Below are 19,366 nucleotides of genomic sequence, written 5' to 3'. Positions count from 1 at the left end.
GCAAAAACGAGAATCACTACAGCTCCACCGGCACAGGCATGGAGGAAGTGGAGGTGCCAAGGGCTGACGAAGACCACACTGAAACAAGGAGCCTGAAAAGCAGAACTCAGAATATGGGAGGTCCCTCTCAGCAGTCAGCAAGCCGGACGCAGTGCAAATGATCCGGTTCACACGTGTCAACTGTGGAGTTTCCAGCCAGAAATTAGACAGCAACGAGGACCACAGCAGTGACAAGACCAGCAAGAGCCTTACCTACCGTGGGTCTGCATGATCCCTGTGCTGAGGACTCAGACACCCTGTTAGCACAGCCCTAAATATGGGGGTTATTTATATCTCTGCGAGTTAGAATGTGTGTGTGTGTGTGTGTGTGTGTGTGTGTGTGTGTGTGTGTGTGTGTGTGTGTGTGTGTGTGTGTGTTTTTCCAGGAGTGCAATGGACGAGGGAGGGGAGTAATGGAGTTCAAACAGAAATGGAACCACAGGTGTGGTGACACACAGTCCCATTAGAACAAGTCTCCATGCTGGAGTCTTTCCCTCTCACTGCAGTGCTGACATCTGCCAAGGCTCCCCAGTCACCTGGAAATCAGGGCTTGATACACTTTTTGAGGCTGTCTTTCTGAAACTGGGCTAGGACAGGCATGAGACAGCTCTCAAAATACAAAATCAGATCTGAGTCACAAATCACCCTTATAGCAGTAACGCTCAAATCTGAAAATAACAGTTCTTCCCACCAAAGAGTCTCGGTGACAGAATGAGTGCGATGGTAGAATCCCACAGTTTCTGAACATGTGCCTCAGCAGACGGAAGCCCACGCAAAGCTAATAATTACAGAATGACGAGTCACTACATGACTGATATGCCCATTGTGCTTAGCATCATGGCCCTGAGTTAAGGAATATTAATTCAATAAAGTCCTTCTCTTCCCCCAGTTCACCAAAAACACTATGAAATCAAAAATCTCTTTAGAACAAGAACATTAGCCATTCATTAATTTAAAGCAACATCATCTCATTCTGTCTGGAAAAATGAAAGAAAACTCTGAGAGGAAGTGAAGTATTGTTTTCAGTTATCGTGACATTTGACAAAAACAGTGCAAAGACACTAATTCAGCACTTCATGTCAGTCTAATGCCTGACAGACCCACACGCACGCATGCAAACACAAACAAACTCTTACATACAACCACAAACACCTTAGAAACAGGCCAAAACAATAAATTATTGAGAATGTGTCTCAGTGACAGTCCACAAAAACGCCATAGGCAGTGTTTTTAGAAGGGAACTCTATTTCCTGTCAACAATGAATTAAGCAAAATACTCACTGTAACCAGTCAACTGTAAAATACCAGACACAAAATGCTACACTCTGTCAGAATCACAGTGATGCATACAGAGTCTGCTCAGGTGATTCCCATCATTCACTGCACTGTCCACAGTAGTGCCGGCAGCTGCTGACCTGCAGTCCCCCTCTGCCCCCTGAAAGCAGCACCCCCAGCAGGCGCTGCTGCACCACCACTACACCTCCCACGTGTCCCATTACTAATTAAAATGGGATAAACAGCTAATAAGCCCCTGACTCCAACCTAATTATTGGTGATTTCTCTAGTGTATGAAAGACGGGCTGTATGTATTTGGGTAACATTTTAAAACACATGCAGTGACATACTGTCCACATGTCCCTTAGTCTTGGGAAGTTTCATCATGATTTATCTTTCTAGTCGAGCAAGCTATTCTGCATTCTAACATTCCAAAACTATGAATAAACGGCTCATTCTGCCCATAGATGTTTGTTTTGTGTTTTTTTTAATCTATGGTGAACCCGCGGCGATGAGGACATGCGACACGAAGATGACGATGTGCACGACGCCGGGTGGGGGGGAGGGTGTCGGACATGCGGAGCAGACAGGTGGAGAGCGACGGCCCACAACTCCGCCCTCCACACACTTAATCCGTGCTGCTGTCTGCTCCTAGTGCCCCAGAGACCTCCACGCACCTCCACGCAGGAAACAATGTAGGACTTCCTGCTTGTCTTGATCATCCATTCACAAGCAAAAGCCTGCCCTGGGCACGGAGAGGCAGGGGAGAGCATGCCCAACTGAGCCTGAGGGGGGCCGCTCAGGAGCTCAGTAGTGCGCTGTGCTGCGCCCTCAATGTAGTCTGCTGTCTCTGGATCACATCTGCTTTAGCAAGAGTGGAAACAAAACAGGGCAGGTGCGGAAACTATGGCAGATTAGATAAACCGAACACTGATGTACCAGGCCTATCACTGAAGAACAGTACTGAGTTCTTGAGTTCTATGTACACCCACCCCCATTAGTGGTGTCTATTTGGAGGTTTAGAAATGTCAGAATCAATGCAGGAAGAGTTGCAGATCACAAACTGAACATTTCAAGCTATTTTCGAAGAAAGAAGCCAGGCTCAGTCAGCCTGTGAGAGATGTAGGAACAGTGGGTGTGCTGTAGTCCCTGGGTTTGGCCCCCATAACAGCAGCCGTGTTGAACCACAGGCTGGGCTCCTCTACAGTGTTACACTACATGTCATGGATCAAATAGCCTAGATATTCAGCAGTGTAGGTGGTAAACTACTTTGTCTCCATATACACACTATAATAATTTATTCACAAAAATGCTAAAAAAAAAAAGAACAACCTTTTTAAGTGTTGCTATTTTGTTGGAACCAACTAGGCTAAATAAGACAGCCAGTAACTAGACCAGCCATCAGCGCACTCTGACAGACATGTTGCTAATACAGACAGACATGTTGATAATACCTGCACGAATAAGTATTTTTCTGCTTTGGTTTGTGTTAAAACAGTGGTAGTCCTGAACTCACACCCTCATGTCACACTACCTGCATTCAGCACAAAAACAAAAAAAATGTAACAACTAATTTCATCCCAACTCTCTAATCTTATGTCAGCTGTTGACAGTCAATTTGTTCTGTTTTATCTTTGTTGTCATGTAGTCACAATCACTTTTCTATTAAAATTAGGTTGTGTACTCCTTAACAAATCAGGACTTAAAATGTGATGTCAGGGCTCAGAGAGAGCCCATATCCCTGCAGGGTTACTCATCAGACCTGCCCACCTTTTCAACAAGCCAAAACCAGACCCTCCTATTTCATTAGATTCACCACTAATTGTCTTCCACCTGTACTTTGTATTAGTATTTGTCTGCTGACTTTTGATTGGCCTTAAAATGGCTGGTGAGGGTGGAAGTGAGGAGTAACAAACCAACCAATATGATTGCATTGCTTGTTCAATCCCTAACAATTCACATCACAAACACACACACACACACACACACACACACACACACACACACACACACACACACACACACACACACACACACAGCACAAATGGAGGTTAAAACCAGACTGTCCGGGTGAAACCCAGGTGGGTGGCAACCCTAGGATTCACTCCACCCAGTTAGCAAATTTAAATGAATGTTCACACTTTCCCTTGCAATATAACACTGGATGAAACTAGATCATAAAAGAGTTGAGGTGCACCCTACAGCAGGCTTGAATCCCAGCTGTGCTATCTACCGTTCATGGCTAGTGTCACAGAAGATGGCTACATTATTACAGGAAAACATTTTACCACAGGGTTCCTTGTTATCACTACTAGATGACCTAAATACATTTCAGGGTTACCATTCATTAACAGGGCACACACTGACATTTCAGTCTCTGTGTGATACAGTGTTCTTACATAATTATGACTAAGCAGAAGACTGCTAGTTTGGAAAGCAATTGAAGCAAAGCTCTTGGCAGGATATACTGTATAGTCACCTTTGCCTCATTGAATGAATGTACTGGGCCAAGATCTGTTCAGCAGTGAAACGTCAAAGTCTTGTTCTGGTGATTCTAAAAGAGCTGGTAGTCAAGTGCCTTTTTGATAGAGGACAGTTGTGGATCCCGGAATCCACCAAATCCCCTATATGTGTTCTGCTAGAAACACTTTAAAAAGCAGTAAAACATCAAACAATCAGCAATCACGTGGAAAATCTTAATTTCATCCATCAACATGCTCTTGCCACCGCTTTTTGCAAGTGCATTCTGCAGTGACAGATGAAAGACTAGACTTCTTTGTACTGTCTTTGTCTATCTCTTTCCTTCTATACAAGAACAACTACATTCGTCATATTAAGTATGTTAATGACTGTGATTAAACGGCATTTTATGTTTGTTGTGTAACTATCTTAACACTACATCTAACAAATACACAACTACATTTAATAACATCGTGAACAGAGAAAAGACATCATATATGAGTCATCATAAGTGTAATGGCTACGCCGAAAAGTAACTGAAAAAAAAGATACGCGTGAACTCGCAAAAATGGTGCTAAAACAGACCGAGTGTTTACTAAGTTTTGAGTAGTTAGCCAGATAGCGAAGAACTTGCTTGGAAGCCCAAATCTCCGTTATAGGAACGTTTCAGGTTAGCAGCGAGACTTCCTGGCAAACACATGTTCCAGTGTGCTGCTCCAAACCAACACAAAGGCGCGTTTCCCAAAGCACGCAACCAGTTTAGTGTCGTCTTTACAGAAAAAAGCATTCCATTAAATGCCATTATACCACTAATTATTAAAATCTGCAGGGTATGCCACCGAAATGATGCTTTAACCAATCATCCATCAATAGATTCCCCACCCCCCGTTTCAATCTCCTCTTTTTTATTCTTTGAACTGAACAGTGGGCTAAAGCGCTATAAACGCCGAAAATCCCACAGCGTTCACAACTACTTGGGAACACTTTCGTATCAATGAACGTTAATAAAGAAGTCCTCGCTTACTGTGGTTAACAGAGGCTTCATCTGTTCAGCCATCTCTTCCTCCATTTGTTAAGATCGTATACTTCTTCCGTCCCTCTCCTGTGTCTGATTTGAATATGAGATTTCGAATTGCCCCTTTTCTGGTGGAACAGCCACTGAACGCAGTGGCTGGTATTTCTACGTTCATCGCCGGAGGAGAAGTCCCACCTCTTTTAGAGTGACTGTGCTCCCATCCGTTCATTTACTAACTGCCGGCGTTCATGACCAATGGACGAGACCAGCGGGCGTGCATAATATTTTGGGGCGGATTTTGGATGGTTTGAGATCAGCCTTCTGGAGGAAAAGAAACCTCTCGTGAATCGTTGCAATAATCTACAGATTTCAAGTAATATAAATAGTAAAGATAATCAGTGAATGCTGCCTTTCGTAACTTCATGTGTGTCTGACTTGCAGCGACATCAGCAGGTTGTTAAATATGTCATATTTTCATATGAATCATAGATTAAGTGCACTTTATTGTTGTGTATGTACACACACAAACGCACACTCTCTCTCTCTCTCTCTCTCTCTCTCTCTCTCTCTCTCTCTCACACACACACACACACACACACACACATTCGACTATATTCTTATAGACACACTTGAAACAGAGATACAGACTGATTCAGGTCAGCTGTTCGTGTGGTTTCTGTGACACAGGATGTCAGAAAACAACTGGCTCTGTTCTCTTTAGAAGGGAGAGATCGGATGACAGGGAAACAGCGTGTTCACTAGTAAAAAAAAAAAAAATCAAATATTTGAATGTTTGAAATCACTGGAAAATAATTATTTCTATGCTAACAGTCCAGACAAAATCCAAACCAAATCTATTCCATATTAGCCCAAACATCTGTGCTGGTTGGTGGAGTTAAATGAGTAAATGTAAAAGGGGTTTTCCATTGCTGAAGCATGGGAACTCTGGACTATGGGTTAGGCTAATCCTTTTCTGTTGCATAGGCACTGTAATCCATTTTACTCTCAGGTTACCAAAGCACCAATTTACTGGAAATTAACTGCTAGAATAATTAAGGAGAGTGGTATTGGGGGACTAATTTCTCTACCCAAACTGAAAAACTGAATAATTAAATGTTTCATTTAATTATTATGGTTTTAATGCCATAGCAGACTACACTCCAGTGTGATGAAAAAAAGTTCAATACAGCATTACTTTAATTAAACCAGTTTTATGAAACTGACTTCAAGTTCCTACTACAATACCTCTTTTAGTTATTTGATGTTCAAACTAGGTTAAGATGTTCCTTCAGTCTCTATCGTCATACAGCTTTCTTGGGGACACTGGTTTATGTAAGCACTTGACCACAGCTAAGTATACCTTTACATAGGTGACTTCCACCCTTGGATATGCAGTTGCTCTACTTGCAGATGTGAATAAAGCGAAATATGATTGGGTGTGATATTGTGCTGCAAGATGTTTGTTTATTCATTCATTCGTAGGATTTCATGTGGCCAGTTACTCCCAATTCGTTGTTTTCATGTTCCCCTGTTCTGTGGTCCCCCCTGCTGGTCACAGCAGGCTACAGTCTGAATCTTGCGCCCTCTGATGGTATCGGGATACTGAACTCGAATTATGTTTGCTGTTCACTTTCAAGCAGCTGCAATCTGCTGTCTTTATTACTATAGGCAGAGCTATCAGGACATACACACGTCTTGTGTTTTTCAGATAAATTGTTTGAAGCAGCTTTAAGTATACAGCAAAATAATCATTTAATCTAAGAAAAAATTGCAGGCTTTTGGATGGAGGGGGTGGACTTCTTTGAAAGAAGGCGGCAGCATCCTTTGGCAGTGATGTCTGAAGTTGATAACAACTATAACTTCATTACAGCAGCTTTAAAAATCAAAAGAAAAATTTTGTAGCCTATGTATTTTTCTTCAAAAACTCTGATAAAAAGAAGATCCATTCCAATGTGTGGCAGACTTTTATTATTGGTTTAAGCAATGCAAACTAATCAAAACAGACTATCTGGGTTACATCCCCCAATGTTCTGTGGCACCATAAGATAGGAGTGTTGTTTAACTTTTAATTACCTTAATGCTATGGATCTTAAGGAAAGTGTATTTTGAACAGACATCTGACGGACCGTGCACACAAACTTTTTGAGTAATAAATAAGAAGTGAATTAAATGGGGAAAATGATCAATTTAAAAGTTGTGCACTTTAATACATCATGTATAAAATCATTGGTCAAACTAAAGAATATAATTTTGTCAACTCACAATACACTAAAAACATTTGGCTTCTCTGTCTCACAGTTCAGTGATATCCTCAGAGCCACTCAGCTGGTGTGAAACTCTCAGAAATGCCTCTAGGTGGCAGCATAAAAGGGGCAATAGCCAATGTTCTTTGAACTGGATGAGGTCTCTTTTCTAAAGGTAAGTGGGCGTGAATCCTCACACTTGATTGTGGGCGAGTTCTCTGTGCTGGACCCGCCATGCGACACCCGCCTCCTCTTACAGACTACAGAATAAACACTCGGCTCAGAGTCCAGCGGTTTCAAGAACGGCATTGTCTCCACCCACGCTGGGCCTGGGGCAAATGCCTCCTCCTCTCTTGGTTTGTCCTTGTCAGGCATTTGACTATCAGGGAAGTCAGTGTGACCTGGCCTTGGGGACCAGGGCAGGGCGCTGGCCATTTTCTTCTGGTAAGCGCCCCTGGACCCCCACCCTGCGGCCACCGACGTGAAGGCGGAGTCGGAGTAGTAGCTCAGTGAATGCGAGGTCTGCAGGGGTAGGGACTTTAGTGTGTAGGGCAGCAAACTGGTGGAGTAATCCCCCTCATACCCCGCCAGGTCCAGCTTACCACCACTCCCCTGCTGAACAGGGGTCACCAGCCACCTCTGGGGGGCGCCTGTGTCCTCCACCTGCGGGGAAAGGATGCCATTGGCCTGTGGGACAGCGCGCTCGCTGTTGTAGAAGCGGCTGTGGGGCAGGCTGTTGACGAACTGGTCCTGCAGGAAGGGCTGCATGGTGTAGCGGCCACTGGGCACGAGTTGGTGGGAGCGCGGCGACTCAGTGGGGGACGGCGTCAACCGATCTCCCTCTGGAGCTGTATACATCCTAGCAGCCGTCAAGAAGCAGCCATGAGGACATTGCACACAAAGACAGACGACATACCACAGGAACATACCCTGCTAGAGCTTGATTATTTAAACACACATTATGTGAACCCTCAATTACAGCAATGATCTTATAGCTATAGCTTTCATGTAATACTCACGAATCATAATTGTCCCTAAAACCCTTTGCAAATGGATTGTGGTCAATCTTCAGCTGCGTGATCTACAAGGAGATACCAAAGACCGGAACTTGTTAATATGTTATAAAGTGTATGATTAGTCGTGGCATACTATGACCTTATTTGCACTCTCATTCGTGCTAGCGTAACAGTCTACTCAGTAACGATTAAGAAGATTTACGTCAGTGTTTTGGTATGCAGTGACAGCGATGAACTGGCTCTCCGGAAATACGAAGATCTGGGTCTTAGCCTCCCGCCTAACGTCATCGAGACCATCCTCGGGCACCTCCACGATATGAAGCCTCGGTTGGTACTTGTGTAGAGACTGGAGCACGATCATCTGGTTACGAGGGGAAAAATCACAGGGTTTTAATTTTTTAATAATCTTTTACAGAAACAACACATCATAGTAAATGTATAATAACCGAAATAGGTTTAATATTTGGGGGAGGCGGACATGTCCCCCCCCCCCCCCCCCCAGTAACTCCTGCTCATACTACTCACATAATGTGTTAGGTTGGGTGGTATGAGCAGTGTCCCCTCAAAGATGAAATAAAACCTACGCCACTGGTAAACGACGACTTACATAATCGTGTATAAATAAATGGAAACAACCTGCCAATATTTCTTCGTTAAGATTCCCGAGGTTAAAACTTTGGCAAAGGTGGATGAAAGTTAAGATGGCTATAACAATTGTCTGGATATATACCAAGGTAAAATGAGCAGGCAAATCTGTGGCTTTTCGTAACGTTTATAATTGTGTCTAATTTCCTCTATTTTTACCTGCGCATTACTGTTGTTTGCACCCTTGTTGTTTGTCAGTTTCAGTTTCCCAAAGGAAATCTCTTGTCTCATCCAGTGCGCTCCCGTGTTTGGAGATTCGGGGTGGACATAAATTTTGTTTCCTGAAAGAACAAAAACTATTGATGACGATAATAATGATGATTATTACAACACCAACAGCAACAACAATGCTAATAAGAATACTAATAATGCTAATAATAATAATTACGATTATTATTGCTGTTATTATTATTATTATTATTATTATTATTACTAATACTAATCATTAGTAATAATACAATTATTATTATTAATAATAATAATGATTATTATCAGTAGTAGTAGTAGTAGTAGTAGTAGTAGTAGTAGTAGTAGTAGTAGTACTAATCATCATAATAATAATACTTATTAATAATAATTATATTATTATTATTACTACCATCATTGTCATTATTAGCATTATCGTTAGCATTATTCTTGTTGTTGTTATTGCTTTGCTAATTGCAGATCTCTTTTAGCAGGTGATGTTCTGCCGTCTTTCATACCTTGCATATTATTGTCTGCTTTCCCACATGTAACCCATTTCCCGCCCTGAAATCTCCAGTGGTTTGGATCGGCGAGAACGATCTCCACAAAAACATTATAATGCGTGGAAAGGTTGAGTCCGGTAATATTAAAACTAAGGAACGGAAACATCCGCCTGTTTATAAGAAAGAAGGAAACACACTCTCAGTACATAAAAACCTAGAAAGCAGAAACTAGGTCTACCGATGAGCCACTGAGTTTAAAGTAATTATTTATAAATGATTTGTATTTATTTAAGAACAAATCCGATGTGGTATGTTCAGAGCAGTGCTGGAAAGATCACTGGGCGAACTAAGATAAGGCTTTATTTACTCTGATAGAAAATACCAATTAATTAAATTAAAGGTTGAGTATAAAACTCTACTCAAATATGTACATGAGTAAACGTTAAAAGTGAAATGCAAAACCACGTCAGATCTTTCAATACATTTACCACGTCAGATCTTTCAATACATTTTAGTGTTTTTAAACCCAAGGTGCCCAAGGTGCTTTGACTGATTACAATCTCACAAACTATTGTGCGAGTCATGGAACATTACACTGTATGTATTCTTCAGGAAAACGTCACCGATGTTTAGGGTTTTTTTCTGAGGAGTTAATTGAGCAATTTTACAATTTTAAAAGTGTACAAGAGAGAATTATTAGATCTATAAGTATACTCGGGATCCTGAAAACTTAATTACAGTGCAGACAGACTAGACAACAACTAATGCAAACCAAAGTAACGTCAGAGTTAATTTAACATATCTGCAGGATGTTGGAGTCCAACCAACTTACCGCCCTTGCTTGGTGATGATCATTTCTGTCTGATGGCGATGAAATTTGAGCCATAAGGGTCGATTGCAAAGGTAGACCTGAGCCCTCCCACCTGTCCCTGCAGGAAGTCCCATGGAAGCGATCCCGGACCCTGTTCCTTGATATGAAGGATATATGTTTCCAGAACCGTGCCCAAATTGATAACCCGAACCAAACTGACTGCGTCCTGCACAGACAGAGGAGGAGAATCCCGTAGACGGGAGGACCGAACCATAGTGAATCGATGTTGGGTACCTCGATCCATCTGTCCCGGCACAGACAGGGCCGGGTTGGTTTGCGTACGGGAGAAAGGAACACAGGTTCGAACTGTCCTGCATTTGCTGGGATGAGCTCGTTATGAAGTATCGATTTGTGCCCACCCCATCTCCAACATACGGACTACTGTTTGATAGGTTATCTTCACCACTGACCGGCGAAACTTTCCTTTCATCTGTGGCTCTCTGGGAGGGCATGGGAGCATCGCTATCTTCTTCGCCTGGCATGACGGGGTTTTACAAGACTTCGTTGCTCTCCGGACTTCCACGCTCAGCCTGGACTCGTGATTGCGTGGCACGTTCTTCAGGCGAATTATTGAATCTTCGTGAATTTATTGCATATGCGGAGCAGCATCTTGTCTTTGTAATATCACTGGGGAAATAATGTTTAAAATGATGAATGTAACATTGGCATTACTTCTAAATAAATAGCTTTCAATTAATACACTGTAATTTTTAAAGAAAATTAAAAAGCAGGTCTAGACCATCTGTTATAGATATACAGAGGACTGTTAGACTATGAGAAACAACGTTCTCGACTTCCTCTTTGCTATCAGCTGTCTCCTGTGTTTGCAGGTCTGTTATAGCTAAAAGATGACTTCCAATTTGTTGGAAAACAGAAGGCGTGGCTTTTATGACGACTGGCAGTCCCACAGTCCGGACAGACTGATAAAATGTCAGGGTTATCACATTAGCTTTTTACTGAAAGTCTATATTAACAGAGATAAGGTGAGAGCTGGGACAAATAAAAAATTATATTATTGCTAATAGAACACACGATAATTCATCATTATTATTATTATTGTTGTTGTTGTTGTTGTTGTTGTTATTATTAGCAGTAGTAGGAGTAGGAGTAGGAGTATTTTGTCGCTTTCTAAATGTTCATGTTTAATGCTATTATTGATGTTTTGGGGTAGCTTAATGTATGATAGACTATTATATGTTATTTTATGATATGTTAATATTATGATATGCTTCATTAATCTAAAAATAATCACAGAAAACTACGTTACTAATTTTTGCCCAAACAGTTATGAATTTCTGTTTTATAAGCCCTTGATCTCTACACTTCACTGAGCTAAATAATTTTAATAATTTTAAACTGCAAAATCAACCAAAATACGATATTATTCAGTTTCTTGCACAAACGCAGTACAGTAGGCTAATAAAAGCTTGTTCGTACTAGCGTGATCTTAGGCGTGATTGATCCTTTGCTATATCAATTAAAAGCTATAACAGGGATTGTTAATTAAGATAATTAATGTAATGACAACCGTTTTATGACAATAAAACCTTTTTGAATAGAAATTGTTAATTAAGAAATCAGTGATCCAGTTCTACTGCATAGTTGTATCTTATTGCACATTAACTAGGCTATTTAGATGTTTTACTCTCTACAGTCTTAATTAAAAACTGTAGAATTTGTAAAAGAAATACGCTATTGGTACATTACATAAAATTAAACAATTCCACCTTCAGTAACTGCACTAAGAGAACTATATATTGTAACGAGACGGACAACTGTTATACACTGTTATATGCTTCTTAATGTACTTTTTCGCTTTGGATGTAACGAAACTTGGATTTAATATAGGCCTGCAATTGCGGCCATCCGTACACCCAAATTTGCTATTTTCTAGCTAATTATGCTTAATATAGCAGCAATAATTTTAACAGGCCACGTGTAAAGAAAAGAAAAGCACCTTACCAGTTGCACTTCCATCTGCCCACGGGAAGACAACACAAAGACCTTACGCTGAAATAAGACCTGCTTAGTCCTGACTCTTCCGTGACTGAATTATTGTATTGGAGAAGGGCACTCGCGTGCATCCGTTTGCAGTGACAACTGCGGCGCGAGAAGAAGCGTCTTTTCGGTCTGCTATAAGGATGCAGCCCTCCCACTCCCGTCTCCAGCGCTTCTTTGATAGGTGGTGGTAAGTTCCACAGTTAGCGTCAGCCCGCTCCCTAGAGCTGGTCTAAAAACTAAAAAATAATACCGTATTAGGATCAGTTAGGATCGCCACACTGCAGTTCTTCTGAACAGACAAATTGGGGTAGGCATCTTAATATAAATCGTCCCAGGGTGTCCGATCCAGCTGATCGGAGGTGATGAACAGTCAATAACGTTTCATACAGCCATTTTTCTATGTCGTCCCCACAAATGTTTTTGTTTAGTTTGAGAGGGAAATTATTACGCATGTAATCTAGAAACATCTACTGATGTTTCGCTTGACAAATGTACTAGCATTATCACAACGCCAAAACTGAAAGCAGACCGTATGAGGAGAAAGCTACCCTTTGACAAGACAAGATATGACACTGCCTCTCACTTTGAAACTAAATCAATTTTTTCCCCATCAACCTCGCTCACTGTCATATAGAGCGAGGTTTGCTTCGGGAGAAAATACTGACCGTCGCTCAAAATGAGTATTTTACAGTCCTCTCTCGCTATTTCTTTGACACGGGTTTAAAAAAACATTTTTACATGCAGTTTAATTTATCTACTCCTAAGCCTTTTCAGTTTTATCTACACCTTAGCCTTTTCATATTTTTAAATTTATGGAAACAAAGATAAAATCGTATTTTTTAATCTCTTTTTTGTTTATTAGCTTTACCCTTGGTAACCATAAAGGGAAATTGTCCATTTGAAACTACATTCTGACATCGTTGTCGTACTGCATATTTAAATCACGGCAGGTCGGAGCCGGGATCTTTGCGGCAGCGGAAGGGAAGTTTTACCATATTGTTGTCAGAGCAGATAATCAGCAGAGCACATGAAGAGGACACATTCCAGGTTTCTTGTGCCAAAGTTACCCATAGTAGCTCTTTTGCTTGTGAAAGCGAATTTACGTCCCCCCACTGACAGGATTAATAACCTTCTCTCATTAGCGGGTTTGGGAAGACGCCGTGGACAGAGACCTGTTGGGAAGCAGCTCCCTCTCGCTAAGCGGATGCTAGTTGTCCTCCTATACAGTTTAGGTTTGCCTTTATATTCCAGTTTTAGCCTATCGATAAACCACATATATAACCTAATCTATTTACACAATTCAAATGCAATGCAAAGGCAAAGGAGATTGCACGCATCTGTTTGGACATGGGCAGTGTTTTAACTAAAATTGGTTTTGTTCAAACATGAATTTGGTTGTTTGAACATGGGAACAGCTGCAGCATTTGAATTTGCTGATTAGATTTTTGTTTTTTCTTTTGTCTTTAGGTCAGTGAAATAACTAGTTTGTCATATGCCACATTAAAAGGAATTTCCTTTTAACATGAGCAGGGGAAACATGCAATTGGGTTCCTGCCAGTTCCAATAGTGCACAGGTTATACATGCAAAAAGAGGGTATGAAGGTGTTGTCACGCAGCTTGTGGTTCAGTTGCTGTTGACTCTCCCTCAGTGAGCAGTAAGCTACTTCACACAGAAAGCCTACATTTATAGTATTCAGAATGATGTCTGTCTGTCTGTCTGTTTGTCTGTCTGTCTGTCTGCATTCCTGAAAGCTAGGGATTCATATTAAGGATTAGTTTTACTGAAGTCAGTGTATACAGCAAAAAGCCCAGACCATAGTGTTGAACTGATACTTACAAAATCAGCTTGTTTCCATATAGACATATAAACAGGATATTATTGTCTGCATTAGTGTTTGTATGAGTGAGTGTGTGTGCTTGTTTCCTATTCAGACTTCACTCATACACCGTAGTAGCAGTATTTCCTTTGGTGTTGGCCCATATCTGTGGGTATAGCTCTAACAGAGTGCCAGGCTCAAAGTTCATCAAACACAGGTGCACTCACCGTTAGACTCCAGTAGCATCAGGACAAACAGATCTCAAGTCCATCACTGTCTGAGTTATTGTACCTATCATACTATACAAAGTCTGTCTCAGGGTTGGGTGTTTTGGTAATATTTCAGCTCATTTAGTAGTCTTAATCTGTAGCTGCATGTTAACCACTCAGTCTACTCTCCTATGAGATCAGGCTTTCATATCATTTTTCACTTTTGCATTTATGTTTATGATTAATGCTTTCTGGGGTTTTTTTTATCTTTTATTTCTCCATTGATTCTATTTAGTCATGTTTGCATTTGACTGGACGATGGTGCTCAAGCAATTGAGCCGAAGCAGATTTTATACTGAACATTCTGCACACTTCTCTGAGGTGACCAGAATATACACACTCAGGCAATTTGCAAGGTGTGTGACTAAAACTCACATACTCAGGGTGCAAAAATGCTACACTCACAGGGTTGCTTCAAGAAATCCAGCATGGTGTAAATAATTCATTTTTTTCAGGGGAAAATTACAATGTTTGGCATAAATGTTAGGTGAGGTCCTTCAGAGGAGTTGTGATCTCGTTGAGTTAATGACTCATGTAGGAGCTTGTTCCTCACTGTTTCGTCCCACAGGACAATAAATGGAAGTAGATTAACTTTTCCTTAAATAACTAAAAGCACCATTTGTCCAAGGCTAGAGGCATTTTTAAAAATGGAAAAACTGCATTGCTACTTTTGTGTGGTGGAGGTATTCTAATTCTGTGTCAACAATCACTTGAGAAAAGGGGAAAATCTCTGTCGTTGTGTTGTTCTCTGTTTTATCTGGTTGTTCACTATCTCCTCGTGGGAGGTGTTAACCAAAGGAAAAGATGCAATTGTTGCTTTTTGTTTCATATTCTGTAATGCCAGGGTACTGATGGTCACTGTGTGGAGTCTGTGCATCGTTTCACATGTACACATAAAGGAGGGGACTGCGTGTTTGTGCAGATCGCTTTCATAGAAAAGCCCTCTCCTGCCCACGCTGCACTGTAGCAAGAGACTGCTATGAGTAGAGGTGGTCTGCTAGTTCCCCTGTATGATGCTAGCACTCCCCTGCACATTTAACACTTCGTCATACAACTGTTGAGTGATTTCAAATAGGAAATGACTTGAGCCTTTGGTGCGGAAAATGTATCATCATGAGTTCTGATACTTTTCCTTTCATGTCTGATTTTCTTCTCCATTTTATTTTTTCAAGTGCTTTTGTCCTTTGGGTGTAAACTTCATATATAAATGTCCAAATGTGGCAAAGATGGCCACTCGAAAAAGCTTGTGCTTCTACCCAGCAGAGAGTTCATTTTGACACGTCTAGAGGCTCTGTTCCGTCTCTTTGCCACTCTTGGCCCCTGCCGAGACCGGGCGGGTGGCAGGGATGCTGACCTTGGCTCGCCATGCTTGGCAGACTCATCAGGCAGGAGCAGAAGGTCTGCTAAAACCATGCCAGCAGCTCTTCAGCACGCTGCTCTGATGGCATACAGGCAGGCGATGGAGCTTTGGGTTGTTTTCATAGCCATTTCCTCTAATTGATTATCTGAATAGTTTGGGGTCTATACTAATATGGCTCTTTCATAAAAGGTCATTCAGAATATTTGTCTGTATAGCACAGTATGACACAGAGATAATTATGAAGTAAAGAGTAGCCAGGAATGAATATAAGAGTGTTATAGAGAGGCCGAGAAGACTTTTCGGCCCAACAGAGAAAACGTTGGGTGGGGATTTGGACACCAGAAGGTCAAGGCCTTTCGTGACCTCCTCCCCCTTCACCCCCCATGTCTATATTTATGGTCTGGTCCTGTCTCATGTAAAGATCAGCAGCAGGAGTGGACCATCCCATTTGGTCCACAGCATGAGGGCGGTTCGTAATGTGACTCGTTCCAGCTCTCCCACAGAGTTGCTCTTCTGCTGCACCCCAAATCCACACTCTTCCCGCATTTGCATCTGCTAATTAGATCCTGTTAGCATCGTTTTGTACATGACACCCCTCGAAAGCATACAAATTAATACAATCACTTGTAAAAAGAATAGAATGATGTTGATAAACTAATTAATTGCCTTATGATTGAGCAGTGGCAGGACAACAACATGAGAAGAACAATTTGTCCATCATGGTTCAGATCTCCCAGAGGCTGTGTTTGAAACGTGAACCACATAGAGAAGCCCAGTGCATTTCCAGTATTCTTGGCGTGCAAACATCTGCTGTGTCGGCTTCCTGTGTGTGCAAATGCGTTCACTGGTTTTAACTAACCCAGAAGTCGAAGGTTACACGAGACTGCTGTAACAGTAAGGAAGGTTTTGGGTGAAAACATGCTGAGTCTGGTATCACATTGAGATTAGCTATTGACTGCACGCTTCCTTAGCTATTGTCATTCCTCCTCTTACCACACACCAGCAGACCACACTCAAGCTCCCGAACACGCGCAAGCTTAATTCATACTCTGATTGATTTATTGTTTCTGTGGCTAATCACTTCCCCCAAAGGCAATTTTTAAGCCCTTTATTTTTCACAAAGGCACATCATATGGCCATAAGATAAAGCCTGAGTTAATTAATCTGATTTACATGGAACCGATACAGAAACGCACTATGAATTAAATATTGAGCACAAGTTAGACTCTTTCCACAGATGTTATCAGCTGTAGCTGGTCCTGTTCTTTGCATGTATTTGCTGTGCATACACATTCTAGCAGAATGGGAAGGTGCTGCAGTTTGTGCTCCATTTAGTGTCACATAGATCAACCAAAGCATGACAAATACAGTCAGCATGATATAGATTTTCAAAATACACCAATGTATTTCTAAAGCTACATTTTAGTTCAACTTAATTATTTAATCCTGATCCTAACCCACCAACCAACAAAACTAAGGTTTTGTTTCAAAGACACACCCAACCACACACACACACACACACACACACACACACACACACACACACACACACACACACACACACACACACACACACACACACACACACACAGATACACACAAACATGTTTCCTGCTTCAGTGCTCCATCACTGTCTGATATTCTCCCATTGTTTATTTTAGCACCTTTCTCTGAGGTTAGTGTAAAATGGTGCGTAATCTAACTCTGTCAGTCTTTCTCAGAGGTACAAATTGCTACATATTCATGTAGGGAGTCATTCTTTAGGTGGAGCTAGAGTATACGTATTTATGATGAAATGATCACTAATCTAAGTAAGGCCTTCTGCTTTTAGATAGTATTTTTCACCTAATACAACCTGTACCTTACAATTCAGTCATTTTCAGTCAATTCAGTTTTTCAAAACCCTGCACCTTTAATAACCCAAAGAGAGATGTTCTCAATCAAACACATGCTGTTGTTGTTTTTCACCAGTGGTGGAAGAAGTATAACAGCTTCTCAGACAATTTAACATATCATCATCTAAAAGCTTCAAATAAACTAAAAATAGCACTCTGTACAGTATAGGTAAATGTATATGGAAACACTGTTTTACTAATTTAGTAAATAAACTGCTTCAGAATCATCAGTTGTTGAAAGGCTGACATTCCACAAATATTCCATATCACAAAGAAACTCTAAAATGGCTGAAGACAAATTTGTCAGTGTGTCCCAAATGAAAACCATAGAAAGGTGGTTGGACCGTTGTAGTTACTGAATGCAAGGCACATGGATCCAACAATGCCATTTATTGAATTAATTTGTTCCAAAACCTATGCTTAACTAAGATGGTGGGCATAGGCACTACATATGCTCCAAATCAGCACAGCTGATTGACCCTGCGTGTTTTACCATATTGTTATATTTTGATTAGATTTTTCTCTGACTACTTGAATATACACTCAAGTACACTCAAATATTTCAATTCCTCACTTGAGGGTTAATTTGACAAACATCTATTTGTTGCACACTTTCCTAAATGACTACTCTGTTTTAATTGTTTTACAGAGAGAATATTAATATTAATTTACTAAAGCACTATTTACATTTAATAAGCGTTAATGTTTAAATACTTAACTGCTAAATATATATTATTATTTACTGGCTTGTCTCTCTGTTTCCTGAAAGAAAGGGTAATGCATGATAGCTTGATCTAGTGAGATCTAGTTTAGCTATACTTTTGCTGTTCAGGTGTATTTGTTCAATACTGCTGGGCTGGAACTGCCATTAATTTAATCAGATTTAATTGCACACATACCTACAAACACACATGCAGTGAAATAAAGAGTTAATTCCCTTTGGATTTAAAAGGCTACAAATTTGTATTGGATTCTCCAACTGTTGTACATAAGAGAATCATATTAGGGTTGCAGGTGCAGTTGTCATAAAAGTTTTTTTTTCCACTTACCTACCAAGATCTGGCAACCTTGAGGTGTTTTGCCCTCTTTGCTGGTGTCTAAAGCCAAAGCATTGCCCCGTTCAGCATTCTGTAAGAGGCAATGAGTCACGACGGTGGAGAGAGCAACAAGGTAAGCGAGAGACATTTTCTGCCTGTAGGGCTGTAAGCAAAAGGATGTGAAGTCGAACACACAGGAAGATGCTGTGCAAACTATAAACATTTTCACACGTTAACAAAATGTGAAATGGCTGAGTTAAATTAAAGGGCAGTGCATACACACCAAAATATGCACGCATAGATGGACATGTCCATGCACAAAGATATGTGCATACACATTCCCTCTTGCTGTGAGTGATCTCTCCAGGTTCTCATCAGGGTCACTGGTGACCTCAGTCATTACTCTTATTTGGCAGGAATATGAATTTGTCAAGCAGTAATACATGGTTCTGTGTATTGTGTGTGTATATATGTGTGTGTGTGTGTGTGTGTGTGTGTGTGTGTGTGTGTGTGTGTGTGTGTGTGTGTGTGTGTGTGTGTGTGTGTGTGTATCTCATTAGAGCTGAGAGTGAAAGGTTTTCCCAGATGCTTTCTATTGCCCATAATAAGCTACTGGAGCACAGGAGTCCAAACTCTGGTGTTCTAGTAATTAACCTTATCCAGGTATTCTGGGAGACTCTAAAGGAATAATGTTGGGAAGTGTATTAAAGGCCAAAATGAGCTAAATAAATAAA

At 41.0% G+C, this 19,366-nt stretch overlaps 2 protein-coding genes across 17 annotated transcripts in view; both read right to left on the bottom strand.

Annotated features, from left to right (window-relative positions):
- Positions 1-4,949, bottom strand: part of slc4a7 (solute carrier family 4 member 7) — a 37,135-nt gene extending 32,186 nt beyond the window's left edge. For 5 of the 13 annotated variants that reach the window (XM_027005375.3, XM_081716212.1, XM_081716213.1 and 2 more), the window contains exon 1: positions 4,799-4,949. In XM_027005375.3, coding sequence (XP_026861176.2) covers positions 4,799-4,843 — 45 coding nt within the window. In that variant the 5' untranslated portion in view covers positions 4,844-4,949. Of the gene's footprint in view, positions 1-256; positions 3,709-3,793; positions 3,962-4,798 lie in introns of those variants that run through there. The other 8 variants (XM_027005378.3, XM_081716222.1, XM_081716239.1 and 5 more) reach the window with 6 other exon arrangements.
- Positions 4,950-6,734: 1,785 nt separating this feature from the next.
- Positions 6,735-18,957, bottom strand: eomesb (eomesodermin homolog b). Of its 4 annotated transcripts, XM_081716169.1 has the most exons (8): positions 18,645-18,957; positions 12,216-12,490; positions 10,215-10,880; positions 9,398-9,552; positions 8,853-8,974; positions 8,251-8,409; positions 8,052-8,113; positions 6,735-7,891 (listed from the first exon to the last, which is right to left on the bottom strand). In XM_081716169.1, exons 3-8 carry the CDS (start codon positions 10,733-10,735, stop codon positions 7,141-7,143), a joined length of 1,770 nt encoding a protein of 589 aa, XP_081572295.1. In that variant the 5' UTR covers positions 10,736-10,880; positions 12,216-12,490; positions 18,645-18,957; the 3' UTR covers positions 6,735-7,140. The 4 variants fall into 4 exon arrangements, with proteins under 4 accessions (XP_081572295.1, XP_081572306.1, XP_026861075.2 ...); XM_081716180.1 differs by lacking the exon at positions 12,216-12,490; XM_027005274.3 differs by lacking the exon at positions 18,645-18,957 and having other exon boundaries at positions 12,216-12,812.
- Between the last annotated feature and the right edge of the window lie 409 nt (positions 18,958-19,366).

This window comes from Electrophorus electricus, chromosome 1 (genome assembly GCF_041902795.1).
Source record: "Electrophorus electricus isolate QZ-2024a chromosome 1, ASM4190279v1, whole genome shotgun sequence".
Taxonomy (NCBI): Eukaryota; Metazoa; Chordata; class Actinopteri; order Gymnotiformes; family Gymnotidae; genus Electrophorus; species Electrophorus electricus.
Note: the sequence above shows the minus strand (reverse complement) of the source record. Positions and strands in the feature narration are given on the sequence as shown.

Coding starts and splice junctions, on each gene's coding strand:
- eomesb (XM_081716169.1), bottom strand. CDS start 10,735: ATGCCAGGCGAAGAAGATAGCGATGCTCCCATGCCCTCCCAGAGAGCC. Junction 8,975..9,397: donor AGCAGACAATAATATGCAAG/GTATGAAAGACG, acceptor TTGTTCTTTCAG/GAAACAAAATTTATGTCCAC. Junction 7,892..8,051: donor TTTAGGGACAATTATGATTC/GTGAGTATTACA, acceptor GACGGCTGCTAG/GATGTATACAGCTCCAGAGG.